Genomic DNA, 24492 nt, shown 5'->3' on the forward strand with positions numbered 1-24492 from the left:
AAATAAACAAAAAGCCCTATGTCAGTTTACTAAAGATTACAGATGTCACTGTCACAAACCAAGTTTAACAATCAACAACCATCAACCATTTGAACAAATTTTTCAGCACCTACGACCATATTAGGTTACACTAATACACTTACCTCTCTGTTGATTTTGTAGTCAGATGATGTGCCTTGTACAGTTCTAGTAAAACGTTTCTCATTTCCGTCCTCCATTAAAAAAACAGCAGTCACAGCAGCACTAAAAAAATTATTTTATAATGTTAAAAATTAAAAATTTTACTAATAAATAAGCAAATTAAAATACTAGTTTACAGTTATATAAAACAAATATTTTCATCATTACTAGTATACAAAAGGAATATTAACAATTTAATTTAAATATATGGATTTTATCAAAAATAAAATTGGCAATAAAATGTTTATTGAAACTTCACATACACTATCAAAGCAATATACTTGGCAATAAAAATGTTGAACTGAAATAACATCAAATTCAATATCGTATGAACATAATCAATAAAAGAGAGAAGTTGAGCACAACAGTCCCAAAGAGATACTTAAGCTTATTACTTTCTATAGAACAGTTAACAATATTTTATTATAAATATGATGCAATATGGTATGTAAATAACATTTTTGTCTTTGTGTAGAAAATTATTTTTTTTTAGTAATAAAAAAAATGTCTTTCATAGTCCTTTGGGCCAGTATCAACCAGCAATATTACACTACCAGTAGCATAATATATAATTTTCTAATAATACAATCATAAAACATTTTAAAACAATTTTGTCATCTTTACTTGTTAGAAAAAATATAATGAATATCAGATGTACTTAACTATATACAATATTCACTTTTATTGTAACAAGACCAAATCTGATTGATTCATTCTCTAACTCAGTCTTAACATAGCTAAGTGATTACATAATGATATCATTCCACTGACTGATATTTTAACAAAAACTTTTATCACAACTAAAGATGGATCAATTTTTAAGGCCTTATTTAGTAAAAAAAAAAATTTATATTTTATGCTAATGGTAATATAATTATACTAATACTAAACAGTAATAAATAATCAGAAAATAATGTTGGATATATAGCATCAGCACAAATGGTGCATTTAATATTGCATAAGTCTTTTTTATTACTAATAAATTAAAAACGTACATACCAAAAGCAAAAGAAAAAACATATAAGCTATATAACCTCTAGAGGAGCGCCAACTGTAAATATGTTTTGGAGATTTTTATAGACATAGAGGCAGCATTTCCTTCCTAGTGTTGGAGTTCCGTCCTCTATGAGTTAGAATGCTGCAATGTTCCTGTAGCCCTGCAGGACGTAGTACATGACTATTTGTCTAATCGTACGACTCTGTTTAAAGATGCGCACCTAGCTGTGGAAAAATCTGTCACCAGGGGAATTTCGCAGAGTTCCGTTCTTGGTCCCCTGCTGTGGAACCTGGTATTTGACGGGTTTCTGGGAGTGACATTCCCAGAAGGGGTCACGGTCCAGGCTTTCGGCGATGACTGTCTCCTTTTAGTTCGTAGTAATTCATGACTGCAGCTGGAAAATCGAGCGCAAGCAGCCTTGTCAACCATGAAAGGCTGGATGGACATTCAAAATTTAAAGATTTCTGTGCCCAAGATGAAGTTCACGCTTCTCAAAGGTGCAGACAAATTATCGTACAGTTGAAACCACCACATTAAGTATAAAGGTTGTGATATCAACTGAGTGAGAGTTCATAAGTACCTAGGTGTTTTGTTTAATGAGAAGTTGCTGTTCAGCAACCACATTAGGCAAGTAGTGGCAGATGCCATATCTCAGTGATCCACAAACTTAGGAGGATTGCTCAGATGGACTATGGGTTGTCTGGCCATCAAATGTACATAGTGTACCAAGGTGTCTTCAAAACCATGGCCGCTTACGTGGTGCCCATTTGAGCGCATGGGTTGGATATGAACAGAGCACTTTTTGAAAATTTAAGGAGTGACCAGCACAGAGCCTTAATTGTGTGCACTGGTGTTTTTAAAGCAACCATCTATGAGGCTACCACTGTATTGGGAAAGCCTCTCCCAATCGATTTAGTGGTAAAAGTTTGAGCAACCATGTTGAGTTTACAAAGAGGCCAGGAGGCCGAGATATTTGGGATGCGGTTTCAGACCAGGCCAGTACTGGAACAGAACGGTTATCACAATACACCAGATCTAAGTTTCATTCAGTTGCCCATCTCCTGCCTGAAGAGCCTCGCGATGGAAGCACGACAGCTAGAATGGGACACCACGACTAAGGGATGTCCATGCACAAGTTTATATGGGATTTGGAAAGATAATATTATAACTCAAGTTCATTTTTAAGGACACGGGTGCCCTGGTCCTCACCAACCATGTTAATTTGAACCAATATCTGTTTCAGTTCCACCTGGCAGCTGACGAGCTGTGCGCCTGGGAGGTCCAGTCAACACCTGATGTTTGACTGCCCTGCTCTTGGGGGGCCAGAGACTGAGCCACACTGGAGGTCAAGGGGAAAATTGGCCAGTCACAAGCGGCGAGTCAATGAGATGAGAGCCGCATTTTCGGACTGTGTGGAAGTTCCTTGATGAAGTTGCTATGTTCAACCGACATCAGTAGTTTATTTAAGGAAAAGACTCCAACTGCACTGCTGTGGGAAGCTAACATAGAGATTTATGGCTGACCACCAGCTAATTAAGGATCCAAGCACTTTAATACAGTGGAGAGGTACTTGCTGGCATTCGTGGCAAATTGCTGTCTAGACAAAGTAAATTTTAATTTATATATATATATATATATATATACATATATATTTTTAGTATTTGACAGGGTGCCCCTACCCATTTTAGTAAATATATGACGGAGTGGTTGGGACACGTAAGCCAGTTGGTGTATGCCACCGCACTTAGTCTGCTCACGCTGTTAGATAAGCTCTATGAGCTATTTAGGACAGTGGTCGCCAAACTGTTTAAATGCTCAGTAGCCGTTTGTAGCACAGACATTCAGTCTCATGCTTTAAGGCAACCAAATGGGGTGGTGGCAAGAGAAATGCCAAGCAAACTAACCTCTAGAAGGAAGAGACCTGGCTAGACAGTTTGTGTAGTTCACTTACCACAATCACACAATTCTGAGGACAGATGAAGGTTTCCTTAGGAATACTTATGACCATTCTAGGATGTTTGATTAGTATCTTAAAAAACATTATTTTTGCATCATCTTTGAGCTGGTCAACACAAAATCATATCGTCGTAATGTCTTACTATCTCCTTTATAAAAAGTTCTCCTTCCTAAATATTATGAAGCAATCCTTCAGGTATTTGATTACACCAATTCACAATCACTCTAAGGGCAGATTTTTCTTTCTCATTTTCCATCACCTTTCTTAAAGATTCACTATCTCTTATCCTTATAGTGTTCTACGGATATTGGCCAATCACTGAATCTGTGCAAGGCTCTGTCAACCAACCTAACCAAGCTCTGTATTTCCTATCTTATGGCTATAAAAAAAGCCCAGCTAGTGGTAAGGGCTTATCAGGTAAAACAAACTAGATCTCCTAACATAAAGAGTGGTACCATACGTAGAATGTACGTCCAATACTGAGAAATTAATACTACAGTTTCTTACCTCCTAGCAGCAGGCTGTCCAATAGAAGCACCATGTATAAGATCACTTAATCGTTTGACTCTTAATGAAGTTGTCTTTTCACCCATCACAAAACTGATTGCGTCCATAAAATTTGATTTACCTTTAAAAGAAAGAAATGATTACTACATTTACTCATAACTTATTTATTCATACCTATTGCAACATACAGTTAGAACACACTGAGTGTCCTCCATTAACATCAAGCACCTATATAATATAAAAGGCATAAAAATATCTGTTCAAGCACAAAATCACCAATACAAATCACTTCTACATCCAATCCCTCAAAATTAATTTTTAATCCTAATCTTCAATCACATTTTTTTTTGAGAGCAATGCAAGACTAAAACTGGGTTGATTCCTACTTGGCTAACTTCATGTAATAACAATACAATACAATAATGCTTATCTTTTTTTATAAAGTAATATACAATATTATAGAATTAATACATATCAGAATATAAAATTAGTTATATAATACTGTAAATGTAAGATCCTCATTTCCATTGTCTCAAGCTTATTTCTTTTCATTTTCCCAACAGTCCACATCTGATACCCAAGTATTAACACATTCAACCCAAACATTTTATGTGGATGTAGTCTAAACATAACAGCCTGCTCTCTAAAGCAATTTATGTCTACTGACAGCAAATCCCTGCAAATGTCTTAAATTTTAATTAATTTGAGTTCATTATTCGTTGTACCTCTCTAAAAATGTTTATTTGCTAGATATTAAAAAAGTATTACAATTTATAGGAGTAGTAATAAAACACCTAATTAATTTCAGTATATTTTATTAACAGATAAACTTAGAAAACATTTAATAATGACAACATGACAATATAACAATACAGTATCCACCTGAATAAATTAAGGGGATTCAATTTACTAATCAATAGTCTTTAATGGTGCATAATTATTACGCAAATTATGCATATATGTATAATGAGCATTATTTGATGTTTTTTATGTTTCTTTTTCTGTTAATAAAATATGCTGAAATTAATTAGATGTTTTATTAAAACACAGTACCAGCAACATGGTTTTAAACAAATATACTTCTATTACGATGAATAATGGACAAGCAATATCAATTATATACAATTAGGGAATTGCCTGCAATTTTGATGAAATCTGCAATGTACCAAATTAGTAAGTGCCAAAGTTATTTGTTAAAATTTAAACCATTCGTAGGAAATGCCTTTTACTCAAGTTATGTCCCTTGTAAGTTACAGTACTCGCACAAAATTTAATTATTTAGCACTCTAGCTTACAAATATAATATACATTTGCAAACTAAATAATTTGGTTTTGGTGAAATTAGGTTAAGAATAAGATTAGATTTACTTATGACAAAATTAAGTTAGGTTAAGCTTAAGGCATGGGTTTTGGTAAATGTGCAACACACAATATTTATTGATACATAAATTAAGTGAATTTAATAGAGTTTAGTTGAATTTAATGCAAGATTAAAGTTAGATTACACTAACAATCTGAGTACTGAACTTCGTACGATATCAACATAACCCAACCAAACAACCTAACGCTCACTTCGTTCACTAACCTTGTTTAATTAACCTTACATATTAAATTGAAAATCTGAAAATAATGTATAATACACTTGTACAGCGCTGAATGGTGACGTTACTAAGTAAATTACCATGGTCTTAATTTGACTGAAAGGAATTTCTGATGAATAATTTATTTTATGGAGAGTATCTTAGGTCCTAAATAAAGTATATTCCATATTTCACCAAAATCCAAGGTGAGTCCCTAATTGTATATAATTACTGTTGCTTATCATCATACATCGTAAATAGAAGTATCGTTGTTCAACAAACATGTCACTGCTACCGTGGTATAATAAAACATCTAATTAAATTTCTGAAAATTTTTTAACTGAAAAAGAAACAGAAAATATCTAATAATAACAAAATAACAATACAGCATCCACCTGAATAAATCATATGTAATTAATTACTAATCAATAGCCTTCAATGGCACATAATTTAATATCTAAATATGAATATTTATATAAGTAATAAAGAATATTTTTTGTGCAGAAAATAATCAGAACACTTAGTTATTTTTCCATCAAACAAATTGAAAAGGAATTTTAGAATACAAAAATTTGTTCTCACTAGAAATACTTTATATAATATTTAGGGTAAATATTATTAACTATTGTTATAAAATACAGTATTTTACAATCTTATTTCAATCTTTTATCTCTTCTGACAGCACGTTTTTAATTGAAATCTATGTATAGGAAACAATTTTTTGCTGATCCTGAAAAGACAATTCCTGGTAAGTGAACAATTTGGCTATTTTTTGTGAAAATTAATTATCAGAAGAAAAGTAAAAATTGCAGAACATTACTGATTTGATAAAACTGTAGCAAAAAATAAATAAACATAAAGTGAATGAAACTGAACCTTAATAAAAAAAAGAAGTATTTTTGTATAAAAAAAGTAAATAGGTATTTGCCTACTTGAATTGGCCAGTTCCAAAATGTCTCTTGTCTACTTTTATTGGAATGTATTGTTCTGGTTGTTTATGATTCTTGAATACCTCCAGATTACAAATCAAAAGCATTTCAGGACCATAACATCCACCTTCTTATTTAACAAATAGAAAAAGTAGCATCTATTTTTCCAAAATATCTCTTGACCACTGGAAGAGTTACAACATGGCAGACAATCTTACAGAAATTATAATGTTTTTGAAAAGCATGGAACTGTTTTGAAAACTTCTACTGACTTTGAAGTTTTTGACCGGAAAATGCCAGCTCAAGCTGTAATGAAATCCCCATGTAACTGGCACTTTCATTTTGCTCCCACTAAATGATTCATAATCACACGAGGGAATATTCCAACAGCTTCTGCTCTTATTTAAGGGAAAGCAGCCAACATGATCAATTGTTGATTTGCCAAAAAGGTTTTCAACCCAAACCAGTACAAACAATGATTGTAAATAGTGCTGCAATTAAACAAGTTGAAATAGCTACACTCCTAAGGAAAATGAAGGTAAGCACCTGCTTCAACTGCACTAATGAACAAATTCCACAAGAAGATTCTGAAAATAAAGAAGAGGGCGGCTCTATGTATGATATTGACAATGTAGTTTAATTTGAGTAGTGAACTAAAAGTTGAGAAACATTGAAAGAGACTTTATTATCATGTTAAAATGTTTAAATATGTTTCTTATTACTACATTTTAACTAATAAAATGATGTTTTAAACCGTGCTGTTTGCACCCCTTTTAATATATTAAGCAAAATATGAATTACTTAGCTGTTTTGTGCTATTTAATGTATTCAATTATTTATTTTATAAATAATAAAAAATATTTTACATATTTTGAGGTGTAGAAATAGCATTTTGAATGAAAAGTGTGATTTTCCTATAGTTTTGTAAAGTGGATAAGAGATGTAATGGAATTTGATGACTCATGTATGAATGAAAAGAGCATTAATTTTAAAGCAAATACATAAAACTTTTGTCCGTTAATTACAGAATTGGAGCCTGAATGAAAATATAAGCAATGCAAATGTATGTTTTTACAAGAATGATTAACTTACAGGCAAAAAAAAATTGTGATGAATTAAAATTCTAACACCTTAAAAATTGATTATCTACTTAACAAAAACTTGATATTAAGTGAAAAAAGAAACTCAAGTATAAACTAAAATGTAAAAAAACTAACCGTGCTTCCAAATGCTACCAACATAAAAATAATAGAGTCAATTAAAACCGAATAGAAAAAAAACAACAAAATACTCCTATCAATATTTACTCCCAATACACATAATCCTCCATTGTGATTTAAACCAAAAATCTGTGCAAAAAATACATTAAAAATGTCCAATACAACAGCAATTATTTATTTCATATAACAGTAATAGGGGTACACAAAAAAATTATAAGTAGGAATACTTTTATTCACATAAAACTGTATTATAAACTATGGATGTGAATTTCAACAATTTTAAGATTTCATGTCTTATAACATTTAAAGAACGTTTAACATTAATTTACAAGTAAAACCTTCCTCACTAGCATAAAATAAACAAATATGCACAATGATTTCTATACCTGTTATTGAGAAAGTTAATTGCTTACAGCAGTACCAATCACAGGCTCCAAAAATCACTCACATACAGTTATCAACGAATTGTTAACTTTATCAATTCTTTGATAACTTTTATGCCCAGCTATTGTGGTGACAAAAGATATAATTTTTTAATGAAAAATCAATTTGCTAATGAAGTTACTATCAAACCAAATACAGTAAATAACGAAAAACAGAACAGTTTGGTCATAATGTGCACCAGTAAGCAATCGGGGCATCAGATTAAATTTTTTTTTAAATATCACTTAAGAAAGATATTACAAAAAAAAATGGTGAAAAACAAAAAATTAACACTACAAAGTGTTGTAAATATCACAATATTTACCTGATCCATTTGGTCCGATAACTGAAGTAAAAGTTTTTAAAGGTCCTATCGTGAACTTCCCCTTATAGGATTTGAAGTTATCCACTTCTATACTATGCAGCACTGGTGGCATTTTGTCAAGTTAACGAGTACACGTACCCTTCTATTTCTTCAAAACAAACTAACACACTAATGGCGGAAAAATTCAGACAACCTGACCTAAGTTACAAGCAGGCTTGTCAACACAAATAAAATATCACCCCACAATGAGTGAGTGTATTACTCTGAAATTATTTTTTTAAATATAAATAAATGAAAATAGAACACTAAATTATTTATAATAATTAGAAATGATGTTTTGCATATTTTAAAATGATCTAACATTAATTTTTTGATGCACCATATCATTATTCAACATTTTTTCCCAATGTTGGATTAAATAATTCTGATATGTACATTATAAAACGTGCATTGCACATTACGCTAAGAAAAAATTTAATTTAAAAAGTTACAAATTTAATTTTTATGCCAACAGCATATCGGTCCGGGGAAATAAATATATATATTCTAAGCTAGCAGTTACATAAATCCAGATGAAATCTCTTTTTTTAACATAATTCAAAAAAGAACGAGATACGCCCAATTTGACCCGCCATTTTTTACCGCATGATTTTTTTAAATGAAAAATTACGATATTTATAAGGACAATTTAAAGATATTTTTTTCTATTATAATAATTACTATTCATTATTGGTGTAACGTAATGAATATAATTTGTCAAAATATTTCCAAGAAATTTTAGTTTGGAGCAACAAAAAAGTTTACCTAAACACCAGGGAGTTAGCATAATACAGTATAATCAGTATAAGAGAGACTAAAATATCAAAATATGTTCTAAAAGGGATAGGAAGTTGTATTACGAAATTTAACTTATGGCAGTTTTACTTGTAGATTGAAACTTTAATTTATCTAATTTCTAATAAGATAAATTCTGGGTTTTTAATTTGTGTATATTATTTATGTTTTTGTTTTGTTTCAGATTTTAATAAAAACAAATAAATATGTATTTGCCAAAATAAATAAAAAATTGCACAAGTTATTGGCATGAAACATTTTTACTGATAATGGCTGTTATTTAAAATTCATATTATTCTTTTGTAGAAATTATTATATGAAAGTTAATACACTAATTACTAGCAACAAAACAGTTATAATTTCAGAGATGCACCAGTTACTTCTCTGTTGTCACATAATTTAAAATGTATTCTAAAACATTAGTAAAAGAAAACAATGTATAATCTTAAATTTGGTTTCCTAGCAACTTATTTTTTTTGCATTAGACATTTTTAATCAAAATTTTCTTTAAATACAAAAAAAATTCTAATAAATTGAATCAAATTAAAATTATAAATGGATTGTACAAAATTAGATGAGTACTTTAAAAATGGACTAATAATAATAAATCCATTTATATACGGTTTAGACAAAAAAATTTGTGAGTAGTAGCTTAACTTAAGTCTTACTTATTAATTAATAGTAGTAGTATAAGTAATTACTTAACTAAGCTACTATTAAATAGCTTAATGATTCTTTTGTTAATACTATCATAAAAATTCATTAATTTTTCACTCAGTAATTTTTTTCACTTTATTACATTATACATAAGATAAACAATAGAATTATTTGTGAATGCAGGACAGAAAATTTTTACTTGCCTTCATGAATGTAATTAGAGCTTTACTGTGAATGACTATGAGTTACAAAAAACTTTATAGTTGATAGGAATCATTCTCTTTCCTTTTTACAAAATGCTCTCAGAATGCTGTCGAAAAGGTATAATTTCTTACCATTTATGCTAGTATTGAACTTATTTCTACAAATCTACTGATTAACTATATATTAACTAACTCCGAGAATCTTCCCATAGATTTAAGTTTTAATGCAACTTAGTTCAGGGCTATAATTTTTATTCTTGTTTGTGTGGCTGTTTTATATAGAACTTTATAATTAGTAGAGTTTGAACATTAGATTTTATAAATATTGCTTGCTTAATTTTGTAACAGAAGTATTCTTATTGTAAATGAATAATAAGAGTAAATATACACTGTAATTTAGAAATTATAAATATTTGTAGAACTCTTAAATGCAATTCTTAATAACATTATTAATCAGTATTTTCATTTTCATTTATGAACCTGGGATCTGTTATTATATTAACCTAAAATCCTTGTATTTTGGGAGCAATCTGTTCAATTTGTTAAATGTATTGAACAAGTATGAATTGTATAAAGTTAAAGTTGTAAAGAATTTATAATGTATGAATATTGATACTTGAAAAAAAGACAGATAATTATATGGAACATGGCATTTCACCTTTTAATTTTTTCATACTTACAGAATATCAAAATTCCATGTATAGTAATAGCAACTTCATACTGCTGGAAGTTTTTGCTGTTTACTATATAATAATAATACCGGGTGTTCAAAAAGTGATACAAGCTTATGGAAGAATGTTTCCTTCTTTTGTTGCTGGTTTAATTCAGTTAAATTATTGAAAAATAGGTTTCATAATACAACAGACAATATTCATTGTCTCCCAATACATTTGATACCAGTTTTGTCCAGATCCAGATTTCCTTCACAGAAAAGTATGGTGTGGATGCACTAAACAAGTTCTCCATCAAGCTATACGACAAGTTCCAAGCAGGCAACGTGGCAGATGCAGCCAAAAGTGGTCGACCAAAAGTGCTAACACCAGAAAATTAGGTCAATGTGCAAGCTGCATATTCTGTTCCTTCCAAGAAGTCTGTGTGACAGCTATCTAGCCAGTTTGGTCTCTCCATTGCAACACTGTGCAAGTGTTTAAAGATGCAACCATACAGAACTCGTGTTGTTCACGAGTTGCTACCTGCAGATGCTGGTAAGCTTGTAGTTTTTTCTCAGTGGTTCGTCATCTGTAATACCAGATGGAGAAGAACTTGGTGATTGGTTTTTTGGCACAAAATATTATCAGCACAGATTAGTGAAATTTTACAAACCCAATTATTGTATACTGATTACAATATTTTACATATTTTTAGAAATATTAGTGGATTTGTGATAAGTTTTATGTCACACTAATATATCTAATATTTTTGGATACTTGCCTTTAAAGAAAGCAAGTAAGTTGTACAAAATTTATTAGCTGAAAATAAGTAAGCTAAAATTGACTTTATTTTTTTCTTTTTATTGAGAAAATTTTGTTTATTGATAAGGGACTAAAATGAAACTAAAAAAGTACACATATTTACCAGTGTTAAAGTTTTTTTAATTTGGTAAATTAGAATAGTGTTGGACTGTGAGCCAAAGTGATAAAACCATTGGTTCAACCAGTCAGTTCAATAAACCAATTTTCATGTGACTTTTCTCGGTTCCATGAGACTAACAGTTAGAACTGCACTTTAAATATACAAAAATGAAAAAAAAAACTTTCTATATTAAAACTTTCTTAAAGTGTAAAAAAGGGTAATTGTATTTAACATACTACTCAAACAATATATTAGCTTGCATATTGTAATGGTAAGATAATATTAACTGTAGTAAAATGATTGTACATGAATAAGACATGTTATAATCCTGTTTAAAGGTCATGTTACATGAATGAAAATGTCAATTTTACTTGAAAAATTAAAATCATATAGTAAAAACATTTTTATATCAAAATCACCATTATCTTCAAATAAATTTAATTATTCCCAGGCATAATTAAAGTATGTATGAGAATTGCTACTTTGGTAACCTTTATGACAAAGTGACAATATCTCTGCTTTCCATTTGGAAGATCAGACTACATACCGAGTGGCACACAAAATGATCCAACGTTTGTTTTGGTAATAATTGTTAAGGCTTTACGAGATACATAGATATCATACAATAATACATAGATTTTACAAAAAATTTAATAGTGATTGTTCAGTATTTGTAAGTAAACATGAATGGACTGCCAACGTTCGTTCTCCACAGAATGTCGAAGCTGTCAGAGCAGCGCTGCAGAAGATTCCAGGCAAATCAACTAGAAAAGCAGCAGCACAACTTGGGATTTCTAGGTGATCTATGCAGTGAATTTTAAAAACTGATTTGCATTTGTATCCATACAAAATAATAGTGTTGCCTAAATTAACAGTTGACAACAAACATCAAAGAATGGCATTCGCTGAATGGGCTGTGAACCAAGACATGTAGTTGAACAATGTTTGGTTTTCAGATGAGGCACATTTTCACAAGACAGGTATGTTAATAAACAATATGTGTGTTTCTCGGCTTCTGAAAATTCACACATGCTTCATGAAAAGGTGCATCATGCTCCAAGAATTATGTTATGGGCCACTATCTCAAGTCATGGGGTAACAGGCCCATTCCTTTTGAATAGACAGTAAACAGTAAATGTTATCTAAACATGCTTGCAAAAGGATTCAAGTAGAAAACGAGTGGTTCATGCAGGATGGATCCAGATCAAAAAGGTAATGTTATTTTAGACTTTCTGCATCAAAATTTTAATGCAAATGTCATTTGAAACCAATTTCCTAATTGTTTTGCATGTGGACAGAACTGGCCCTTAAACAGTCCTGATTTGAATCCATGTGATTATTTTCTTTGGGGATTTCTAAAGTAAAAGATTTTCCCTAAACATCCTTATACAGCGATGGAACTGTGAGTTCTGATCATGCAACAAGATAACCCGGGGTATGTGTCGTAGAGTTAAAAACATAGGCGTTTGTGTCGAAGAAGTTGCTAGACATAATGGTGGTATATTGAACATTTGATAAACAGAACATAATTTCCAGGTAAATAGTAAACTGCCGGCCTCCATGGTGCGAGTGGTAGCATCTTGGCCTTTCACCTGGAGGTCCCGAATTCGAATCCCGGTCAGACATGTCAATTTTCACAGATGCTACAAATCATTCATCTCATCCTCTGCAGTAATGCTTAACTGCAGACCCAGAGGTTAAACAAGAAAAAAAATGTATATGGTAATAGTAAACACACTGTACTTTTCTGCATTGCAATTCAAATATTAACAAAACCAAATGTTGGATCATATCGTGTGCCACTGTATTTTTCTGCTATAAAATTCATCATATTCTCTAAGTGAAAAAATAAAAAATATACATGGAAAGTGTTTCCTTTCAAACCTTAAATGTTTAATTTTTCTAATTTGATTTCTGTTTTATTTATTTTTGTATTAGATGTCAGGCTTTGTCGACTATGGATAGATAAATTAATTCACTGTTCTCCAAATGAACGTCAGTTAAGAAATATTTATTTAGAACAGCTATGTAGACATTCACAACAAAAAGTATTAGGACCACCTTTTAATTGTCCACCGAGTGAAGGTCCTCTTCAGATTATTCCTGAACAATTTTTAATAAAAGAGGTATGATTATTATTATTGTTATGAAATGTAATTCATTTTTTGAATTCTGTTAAAAGGTTTTATACTATACTGTAAAGTACAAATGGGGTTTGAACTACTACAGCATTAAATATTCTTAAAAAAATGTCAGTGTTCTGAGTTCATTCTTAACTATTAGTGGCAATTTTCATATTAAAAAAAGATAAATAAAAATTTCCTGAAACTTGAAGTTTTCCTTTTAGGCAAATAAGGAATGTAGATAAAGTTCTGTGACTGATGATATCTTGATTTCATGTCATCAAGGATTTTAAATTAACAAATAACTTTAAATTACATCATGGAAATACAATTTGATCTGTGTATAAAAAAATCTGTTTTAGTTATCTTCTTTAACTAAAAAAAAAATAGACAAAATCAAAAACAAACATAACTGATAAACATACTAATTTAGAAATAACAATTGTCAAATTGTAATTATTACATAAAAACTCTATTAGACTGGACACAGTTCACATGCAGGTAAAAATAACATTAAGCATTGCATCTAGTCAAATAAAATTTTGCTGATCATTCCATAGAAACATAGGACATACCTACAAAGACGTTAACCATAACGTGCATAACCCGCATTTATGCAGTACATAAACCAGATTCAAACACTAGAAAATATGAAGTTTATAAATTCATCAAAAAAGAACATAGATATTAATTACTCAGTTAGATAATTATAGTTTTTATTAACCTCTTTATGATGAGTGCCATTAACAACAGTGTACCAGATATGTCACTGAAGCAGGAACTAACAATTAATTCTCAAGACCTTTGACATTTTTTGTTTATTAGAAAATGAGCTATTTTATAATTTTAAATAAAGTAAAGTGAAGTACTCAATTACTGTATTATTTTGAATACTATTACATTTTTAATTTGATTTAATTATATATATATATGTCTACACGATTTTCTACTAATTTTTCTAGCAACTACTTTTTCTCTTTTCTCACTCTGGTCTCAGGATCGTGACAATCCACACACCAGCTGCTGTTCTTTCTTCACACTTTTTAATGTGGATTATCTTGATCCCCGAAATTGGAAAAAGGAAGATACCTTTTTGTTTCATAAACTCATCCACACTAATTATTATTTCCCGGGTCTGCCATTTTATTTTTTTATTTTTTATGGTAAACTTAATTTCACTCATAATTATAAAACACTAAAAATACATAACCGATTATAAAAGTGACTACTTTTTCTCAAAAAAAAAAAACCCGAATTAAAGAAATGGAATTTGCACAAATGCGCTTACAGGATCAACAAATACAGAATAACTAGTTAATTGAATTACGATCAAGCAGTCAACAACGTAGGCTTATGGGTAATTATTTTTACACTGGCCTGGCTGTATTTAAAAACAATGAGCACATAGCAAACAATATAGCAATATTTTTACTTGATATGATTTTAAGAAAGGTAAATCTTTTCCTGAGTTATAATACTTGGCTTCTCGGTGTATATTTGTACGATAAATAAAATCAATATGCATTACAACCTATGTATATACATGTAGACATTTATAATGTTAGTTAATTTATCATTTAACTTAGTTTGCTGACGTAATTATAATACTTGTTGAGAATAAGCCTACATTTTTATAACATTTAAAAATATACCGTAACAATTATTTTTGTAGCAAAATACTTAATCATTTAAAAAGTATAAACAGCAGAATTAGAAAAATATTTAAAAGTAATCCATAATACCATCCAATAACATAAAATAATATGCTATATTTACATGAAATCAATTTGCTTCTGTGCATTAAAACTAAATCGAAAATTTTCATTTTGGATAACAAGTCCCGTATATTTACCCCAGTTCTACGAGCTTATGTCATGTGCTGACATCTATCATTGTTTTCCAAAACATTATTTTTGCGCGTAAAAATTATTTTTATTAATTTTTCGACTTGCAAACAATACGGGCGCCCCAAACAATACATTTATGTTGTGTGTTTAATTCTTTCCACTTCAGTTAATTACATGTATAAAAATGCTTAATTACTCAATCTTGGAAACAATAGCAATTCCTTATTTAATGACTAATGCTCTGATTGTTATTACTTACAGACCTATAAAAATTTATGCACGTGTTATAAATGATTTGTCAGATTATATTTAGATCCGTCATTCGTAGTCAATAAAGGTGACTGTGCACTGTATATGAGATTGCTTCTGTGTTATATGAGATGAATTGCTTCTGTGAAGAGCATAGAAATTTTATTTTATTTTTTAGTTTATATTTTATGAATTTTTTTAATTATTACTCATTCTCCAGTTTTTTTATCATACAAAGAAATTTCATGTGTGGTATCTGAATTTTCAAATATCCAGAAATGTATTTTATTGGATTTACATAAGCCTGATGATGGCAGGTAAAGTAAATGATGAGGAAAGCAAATTCTAGGTATGGATATATTCAGTCCCTTAGATTCGAGTTTGTAGACAGAAGATCCAAAGCAACAATAGAAAAGAATTTGAAAGTAGTAAAACTATTCAGTTCTCATCATCAGTATTCAACTATTCAGTAGTACATCATCAGTTCTCTGATGATGTAATTCAACAGAAACCAAAAATAAGAAATAGTGTGCTAGCAAAGAAATTCAGTTTTAAATTATATGTAATGAAATGTGAAACAAAAAATTACAATGAGGAATTAAACATTAAGATAGGAAAACACTATATACCAGAAGTGAGAAAATTTAAAGTAGGAAAATTACAATGTTATATAGACATCAAACACTACTGTGACACAAACAAGAAGAGCTTTAATGAAAAAATTATGCTATTACAAAATACAGATTTGAAAATTCAAAATTATTTGAAGTATATTTTTAAGTATAGTTAAAAATCAAATTAGTGTTTCCCAATTTTGGTTTAGTGAAATATGAATAAGAAAAATAGAAACAAAAAAGAAAGATGCTAAAAATTAGGTTTGATGAAATAGGAAATGAAAAAGTCTTAGATATATAAGTGAGGAGACAGATTATAGTAGAATCTTGTGAAGAGATGAACAAGATTGTTAGGCCATATATTAAGACATATAGGTTTAGTTAATTTTGTAGAAAAGAGATGTATAGATAGTAAAACCTTTAAAGACAAAACTGGAATAAGTATCACATAACTACAGATGTAGAATGTAACGATTATGTTGAGATTAAAAATTAGCACAGAATAGAAAGTGTCAAGAATGTTGTCAATCTGTTAATTAATTTGATGACTTCAAAAAATAAATAGCATAAGTAAAACCATTCCTCATCTATAAAGAATACTTCATCAAGAATATCACTATTATCGCCTATCTCAAAAGCCAGTTTTGCATTTCATGGACATTTATCTTTAATGGTTATACTGCTATTTCTCAACAGGAGAAAAGATTTTAGTTTTTTTTTTTAACAGTTTTGTATTCAGTTGGAAGCCTGGTATTTATCTCCCTGTCCAATTTTTGTATAACTTTAAAGATGTTATGAAAGAGCATCAGATAAATTCAGCAAGTTTTCTTCAAGAACTATTGACTGCCTATAATATTGCCTAGTATAAATCATGAGCCAGTCTTTCTGAATCTCTATCAATGTGCATACATTATATTGATGTAGTGTCTGGAATGGAAAATATGCATATGTTTTAAAAATCACAGCCTATTATCTAAGCCTTTTGAAAGATGTTGAGACAAAATGCGTTGCTACTATTTTTTTTTTTTTTTTTTGGGCGAAAAACGAATGATCGTTATCATCGCCCGGAGAATCGATAAATAAATAAAATTAATTAAAACTTAAAACTACTATCACAGGAAATCAAATCCAGAATGGATGTAAAAGGCCCATTCTCGGATAACAAAAATACTAACATGTAACTTAAAACTAACTACTATGTTAAAAACTAAATAAAACTTAAAATTAAAAAAGGAGATAAAACTTACAACTAATATCACACATATCTTACAACTAATATCACACATATCTTACAACTAATATCACAGTCAGTCTTTAAAAAATATTAAAAAATAACTTATAAAATTTAACAAATTCCGATAAGGAGTGTAAAAGGCTCCTAATCGGATAAAAATATTAAACATTCAGAGAAAAAAAATAAAAAATAAATAATAAAAAAAATAAAGTTATTAAAAAACTAAAAGTATTAAAAAATATAAGAAACAGTATTAAATTTTTTGTGTTAACCCTATACTACGTAAAAACATAAACATCCGGTTTAAAACCTCCTTATCATCACGCAAGATACCACGGATGTTACTAGGTAATTTAAATTTACGACGCAATGCCGCATAACATATGCAGTCCACGAGTATGTGGCGCACAGTCACGTGGCAGTTGCATCTTGCGCATAGAGGTGGTTGTCCTCTTGTAAACAGGTACTCGTGTGTGACTCTCGTGTGTCCTATCCGCAATCGACAGAGAACTACTTCCTCACGCCGGGGTTTTCTGTATGAGGAGTTCCATGGTAACACAGAATCTTTAATCTGACGGAGTTTATTATCAACGGTAGCTGTCCAATCACCTTGCCACCTTGTTTTTAAAAATTGTTTTACATAGTTAATGAAATCAGCAGTAGCAACTCGGGTGGTGAAAGGAGGCTGGTTACATGCTTCTTTGGCAGCAGAATCCGCATGTTCATTACCTGGAATCCCTACGTGGCTACGGACCCAGCAAAAACTTAATTCTGTGTTGCGATTATTCAACTCAGCGATTGCGTTATAAATTTCAATGACGATAGGATGTTTAGAATAAAAATTTTTTAAGGCGTGGAGAGCACTACACGAGTCACTGCAAATAAGAATTTTTCTATATTTAGGGTTAATGATGTTTAGAGCCTTATTTATAGCATATAGTTCAGCGGTAAACACACTCGTAATACTGGGGAGACCAAACATATAAGTTCTCTCATTGACAACAAAAGCACACCCAACCGTATCGTTTTGTTTCGATCCATCAGTGTATACAACCGCGTCTGGTTTCGTCTTGGAGAGAACACACTGAAACATCTGCTGAAAGACGATAGATGGTGTTGATTGTTTATTATATGTAGTCAGGTCAAAATTAAAATTTATGAGGTTTATTCTCCATGGAGGATATGAGCAAGGGTACATAGGAAAGAATGACGGTGTGTCAACATTTATATGCTGCAGCAGACGCCAGGTACGGACACCTACAGGTGCAGTACGACGTGAATGATCCTCATACTTTCCTAGATTAGGATTTTTAAAGACTGACTCAAGAACCGGGTGATTTGGCTGTCCTCTGAGACGAGCAAAATAAGATAATAAGAGCTGGTCTCGTCTATCCCAAAGTGATGGTTCACCACAGTCTACAAGTAAGCTTGCGACAGGACTTTATCTAAACGCGCCTGTGGCAAGCCGAAGGAAAGCATGATGTACACTATCCAGCATATTAAGCACGGTTTGACGAGCTGAAGAGTAGGCGACACAACCATAATCTAAACGGGAGCGAACAAAGGAATAGTAAAAACGTATCATACATGATCTATCGGCTCCCCAGTTGGTGTTAGTAAGGACTCGCATCATATCTAGAATTTTGGAACATTTTGTTTTCTTTTTAATGTTAATTTTCTTTTAAATGTTTGACCCAAGTAAGACGACTATCAAAAAATAAACCTAAAAACTTGACGTAAGTAGAGATAGTAATAGTCTCTCCGTTCAGAAAAATTTGGGGAATAGAAGGGTTTCGTAGCCGAGAAAAAACTACACATTTTGTTTTTTCGGATGAAAATGTGAAACCAGTAGTCCTGGACCAAGCTTCAAGGTGATATATAGTGTTCTGCAGTAGTCTCTCTGCTGTAGGTGCCGAACGGCTTGCAATGTAGATAGCAAAGTCGTCAGCAAATAGAGAGCATGAGACAGGAGCCTGAACACATTTGGTAATATCATTTATGGTTACAGAAAATAAGGTGGCACTTAATACACTACCTTGGGGCACTCCATTCTCTAAGGTGACACTATCTGAGAGCGAATCATCCACACGAACACGAGCCGTTCGGTGATTTAAGAATCCCCGGATAAAAGCAAGCATATTGCCCTTGATTCCCCATTTTTTGAGAGTGTTAAGGATACCACGTCGCCAGGCTGTGTCATACGCCTTTTTTATATCAAAGAAGATAGCGACGAGGTGTTGCCGATTGAGGAAAGCGTTTTGTATGGCTGTTTCTAGTGACACTAAATGGTCAATGGAAGATCGTCCTTGTCGAAAACCACACTGTTCTGGAGATAGAAAGCCATGTTTCTCCAAGTACCATGTAAGTCTGCGGTTTACCATTCTCTCGATTATTTTACACAAAACGCTTGTTAATGAAATAGGGCGATAACTTGAGGGGTTCGTCTGGTCTTTACCAGGTTTTAGTACTGGTATAATAAATGCTTCTGACCAGCCGGGTGGGAAGACTTGTTCGGAGAATAAACCGTTGAAAATATTCAAAAGTTGTTGTAGTGCCGAATTAGGAAGGTGTGAAAGCATGGAAAGGCGAATGTTGTCCGGTCCAGGGGAAGTGTCCCGTGAATTTTTAAGTGCATGTGACAATTCTTTAAATACGAATGGAGTGTTTAATTCACCAACCGAATCACCAATGTTTAACGACAACACCTCCATTTGTATTTTGTACCGTTGAAAATCGTTATTATATGATGAGGTGAGAGACAACGAGCGGAAAGATTTTGCTAGACTATTTGCCACTTCCGAGGATGATGAAAGGAGTTCTCCTTCATCAATAAGACCAAGAATAGATTGTTTCGGTGATCCGAAGATTGCACGAATTTTCTTCCATACAGTAGACGTGGAAGTAGTGCGTGATATAGTGCTCACGTATTTCGTCCATGAATTCCTCTTAGCGTCCAAGAGTACTCGACGGCACACCGCTCTAGCCCTGCGGTATAAATTTAGATGTTCTGTTGTAGGCCTACGATTAAATTTACGTAGTGCTTGCCGTCGGTTCCTAATAGCATTTTTGCATTCATCGTTCCACCATGGAACGAAAGGACGTCTAGGATTACCCGATGTTTGTGGGATATATCTGTTGGCATTCTTAAGTATCAAGGACGTAAAAGAAGAATATTGGTCGAGGATGTTCGCTCCATCGTCATACTGAGATTGGAATGCTTTATGGTATCCGTTCCAATCTGCCTTTTCAACAATCCATCTCCGTGGCCTTCTTTTAATCTCGCAGTCTACACCGAAACTAATAATAATTGGTCTATGATCACTGCCGTGAAAGTCATCACAAACCGACCAATTAAAATGAGGGAGCACATTCGGTGAGCATATGGAAAGATCAAGGTTAGATACAGTACCAGTTGATAAGGACATGAATGTATGTGATCCATTATTCAGTGGCAAAGGTCAAAGTCTTGTCTCAATCTGTTTATCATATTTCCTCGAGTGGAGCAGAAGGTTGAGCCCCAGGAAATATGATGGGCATTGAAGTCTCCTACTATTAACGATGGTGATGGTATTTGTGTGAGGAGATTTGAGACATCTAAAGCACTGAACTCAGTGTTCGGTGAGAGATACAGATTGCAGATATGCAATTTGAAGAGAATAGAGATCTTTACTGCAATAGCAGGAATGACAGTGGTTAGTTGAATTCTTGTAGCTGATACCTCATTCTTCATGAAAATCGCTACTCCACCACTTTCCCTACTGTCTACTAGGCAGTCGTATCTCTCGCAGAAGTATCCTCTAAGTGTAATTCGGTCATGTTGTAGAAGGTGAGTTTCTTGGAAACACATGATTAGTGGATCATGTGTGTGCGCTAGTACTCTAATATCTTCAATGCGGGACCGAATACCTCTAACATTCCACTGAATAATGTTCATAAGTGTAAAAAATAAATAAATAAAAAAATAAATTTCGGAAATTATATAAAAATTAGTTGTATGTGATTCGATTTTTCTTTTTTGTATTTTAAAGAACTCCGATGCCCTAGGGTCGGGTGGTTCTTCAACCATATCCTCCAGTATATGAGGTGATGGTGGAGGAGATTTATTTGAATGGGATGTTGTAGTTGACATCCCAGAGGAGATAGTTATATTGGTTCCCTTTATGGGGAGCTTATTAGGTGGCTTACTGCCAGCTGTGATAGTCGCTATTCGTGGCGGTACGACTTTGGGAATAGGAACTTTCGTATGTATCATACTGTTTGATTGACTAGCTACGACGGAGGACTTTTTATTCATTTTTGTCAGCTCTGAGATAGTGGCTGTAAGTGAAGCTACTTGATCAGATAGCATCTGAACAAGTTTTTTAAGTTCATTGCAGGATCCGCACTGCTGATTATTAGCATTTGTAGGAATTTGTTTAGATGTAGCGGTGGCAAAAGACACGTCTGGTTTAACCAGGTTCCGTGAATTGTTTATCTTTTTATATTCTCTACGTGCAGCCGGAAAAGATAGTTTTTGCTCCGTACAGATTTTGAGAATTGCCTTTTCTTCTTTAAAAGTTGGGCAATCTCGGGAGCGAGCTGTATGTGGACCACTGCAGTTTGCGCATTTTTCTCTCTCTTCGCAGTTAGTGTCATTGTGACCTTCTTTAGCACATCGAGCACAGATCTCGGTTTTTGTACAAGATGTTGTAGTGTGACCAAAACCTTGGCATCTGAAACATCGCCGTGGGTTGGGTATGAATGGTCGTACCCGAACCGAGAGGTAACCCACTTTAATCTTCTCTGGTGGAACAGGGAGATTGAATGTTAATATAAGAGACGGTGTCGGTTCTTCTGTTCCGTTCTGCCGTCTCATTATACGTTTCACTTCTACAACATCTTGGTGGCAAAGCTCGTCAACTATTTCATCGATATGTATATCTAAGAGGTCTCGACAAAAAATTACACCCCTGCTCGTATTTAAAGTTTTGTGGCTTTCAGCACTTATATTTATACCACCCATATTACGGAGACGTAAGATTGATCGACTATGTTCGTCGTTGAATGTTTCAACCAGAATCGATCCGTCGCGTAATTTCCTGATGTTCTTTGGGGAGCCACTTGCACCTGTTAGAGTTTTATTTATAAGGAAAGGTGAAACCTTTTGGAGGGAGCCACCTTCCTGACTATTTCGGAGAACAATGAATCGGATATTTTTAGTGTTCAAGTTTAACGATTTGGAGTTCTCTTCCATAGGACTTTTATCCTCGTTAGACGAAGCTGATCGAGGTCTTTTCGCAAGACTTAAATTGGTGGTTCGCGTTCCTACTATTGATGACTATCAATGAGTCAAGAGATATTAACCTTACATATTCATAATATCACAGTCTACAACAATGATGTAGTTTAATAAAAACATAGAAATAATATTTCAGTATCTTATACTGTATGAATTAATTAATGCAGCATGGTGTATCATTTAATGAAGGAATTGGTAGTGAAATAGAACTTGACTATACAACCAATCTATTTCCTCTAGATTCACTGATAATACTTTATTAATTGATCCTTTTTTCTAGTTTTCAATTAGGTATGTATTTTTAACTGATTACCATATGTAAATATGGTATTGGTCTGCTGAAGATCAAAAATAGAGGCTGTTATATTTGTTTTGAAAATATATTTTGGCGTTGTATTTAAATGTATACTTTAAACAAGATAAAACAAAATATCTTTGTTGTTTCAAACAGGGTGTGATATTGGATACGCCGCCAGTTACTTCAACAGTAACATACCAAAATGAAAGTGAGATGACTTCATGGAGTGACTTAACGAGTTGTTTAACTTCATCTTCATATCAGCAAGATCCATCAAGTGATGAAGTTCATCAACCTGTTAGAAAAGTGGTTTCAAATACTTCTACTAGGACTGAAAATGTTGTACCTGAAAACAGACACCGTATTCATTTTAAACGTCATTATAAGTCTCCATGTTTAACGAGAAGAAAAAATCAATGTAAATTTAAAAAACAAACTTATGATTCAAATGAAGATTTTTTTAAGGTTCATATTTTGCAATATTATAGAAATTAATTGAAATATATTGATATTAGTTGACTTAATAGTAAAAATGATTGCATTTTAAATTTTGCTAAGAATGAAATTAGATTAAATTAATTTATAGTAAAAAAACACAAAAAATAATAGTTTATACAGTTTCATTGCAGTTTTTTTTTTTTTTTTATAAGATGTTAACAACAGGTTTTCTAATTTATCAGAAGCTTTTTTCTGTTTAATCACTATTTTAAAATTCTTATAATCATTTTTATTTGGTTGTTGTATTAGTGGTTAGTGTTTCCATTACGTTATAATATAAGCATCTGTTGTGTGATGATGCAGGATGAAATTTAGCTGAAGTTTAAACATCCTATAAGGATAGTAATCTCATTTAGGCTTTAATTTAAAAAAAATTATAATGCATTCATAATTGTTAAAATAAAAGCATTCATCATAACTATATGGCTTTCATTATTGTAATATTACATAAAATAATTCACAACAGTATAAAGAATCATGAAATTATGCTCTTTCATCTTGTAATATTCCTTACATTTGAACAGTATATATATTAAGCAACTACCATTATTAATTATGGTTCAACAACAATATTAAAAATTCATTATTGAACCAAAGGTGAGTAATTTATAAAAATTTGAAGATATTATAAATAAATATATATACAGATGTCCCATTTGAAATACCTTATTTTTATTTAACTATACCTCCCAAAATTTTTTCACATATTGACATGAAACAAAGATTAAATTAAAGCCCATCTTATCAAGTTAAAACAAAAAAATCACATCACTTCCACATATGCTCCACCAATCACACGAAGAATACCGTCGATAGGTGATTTCTTGCCATATTCATTGAAGCATTTCTGGTGTGATGGTTGAAATGGCATTCAAAATGCTCTCATGCAGCTCCTGGATGTTTGCTACTTTTGTGTTTTACACGTCATTAAATATAATGATTCTGTTCATACACTTTGCTAGTGCAG

General features: G+C 31.9%; 1 protein-coding gene across 2 annotated transcripts in view; it reads right to left on the minus strand.

Moving 5' to 3' along the window:
* The window catches only part of LOC142329749 (structural maintenance of chromosomes protein 1A-like), an 86485-nt gene extending 78191 nt beyond the window's left edge, over positions 1-8294 (minus strand). For both annotated transcript variants that reach the window (XM_075374503.1, XM_075374502.1), the window contains exons 1-3: positions 8119-8294; positions 3642-3762; positions 144-243 (exon numbers count right to left, since the gene is read on the minus strand). In XM_075374503.1, coding sequence (XP_075230618.1) covers positions 144-243; positions 3642-3762; positions 8119-8230 — 333 coding nt within the window. In that variant the 5' untranslated portion in view covers positions 8231-8294. The remainder of the gene's footprint in view (positions 1-143; positions 244-3641; positions 3763-8118) is intronic.
* Between the last annotated feature and the right edge of the window lie 16198 nt (positions 8295-24492).

This window comes from Lycorma delicatula, chromosome 9, assembly GCF_047948215.1.
Source record: "Lycorma delicatula isolate Av1 chromosome 9, ASM4794821v1, whole genome shotgun sequence".
NCBI classification, from domain to species: domain Eukaryota; kingdom Metazoa; phylum Arthropoda; class Insecta; order Hemiptera; family Fulgoridae; genus Lycorma; species Lycorma delicatula.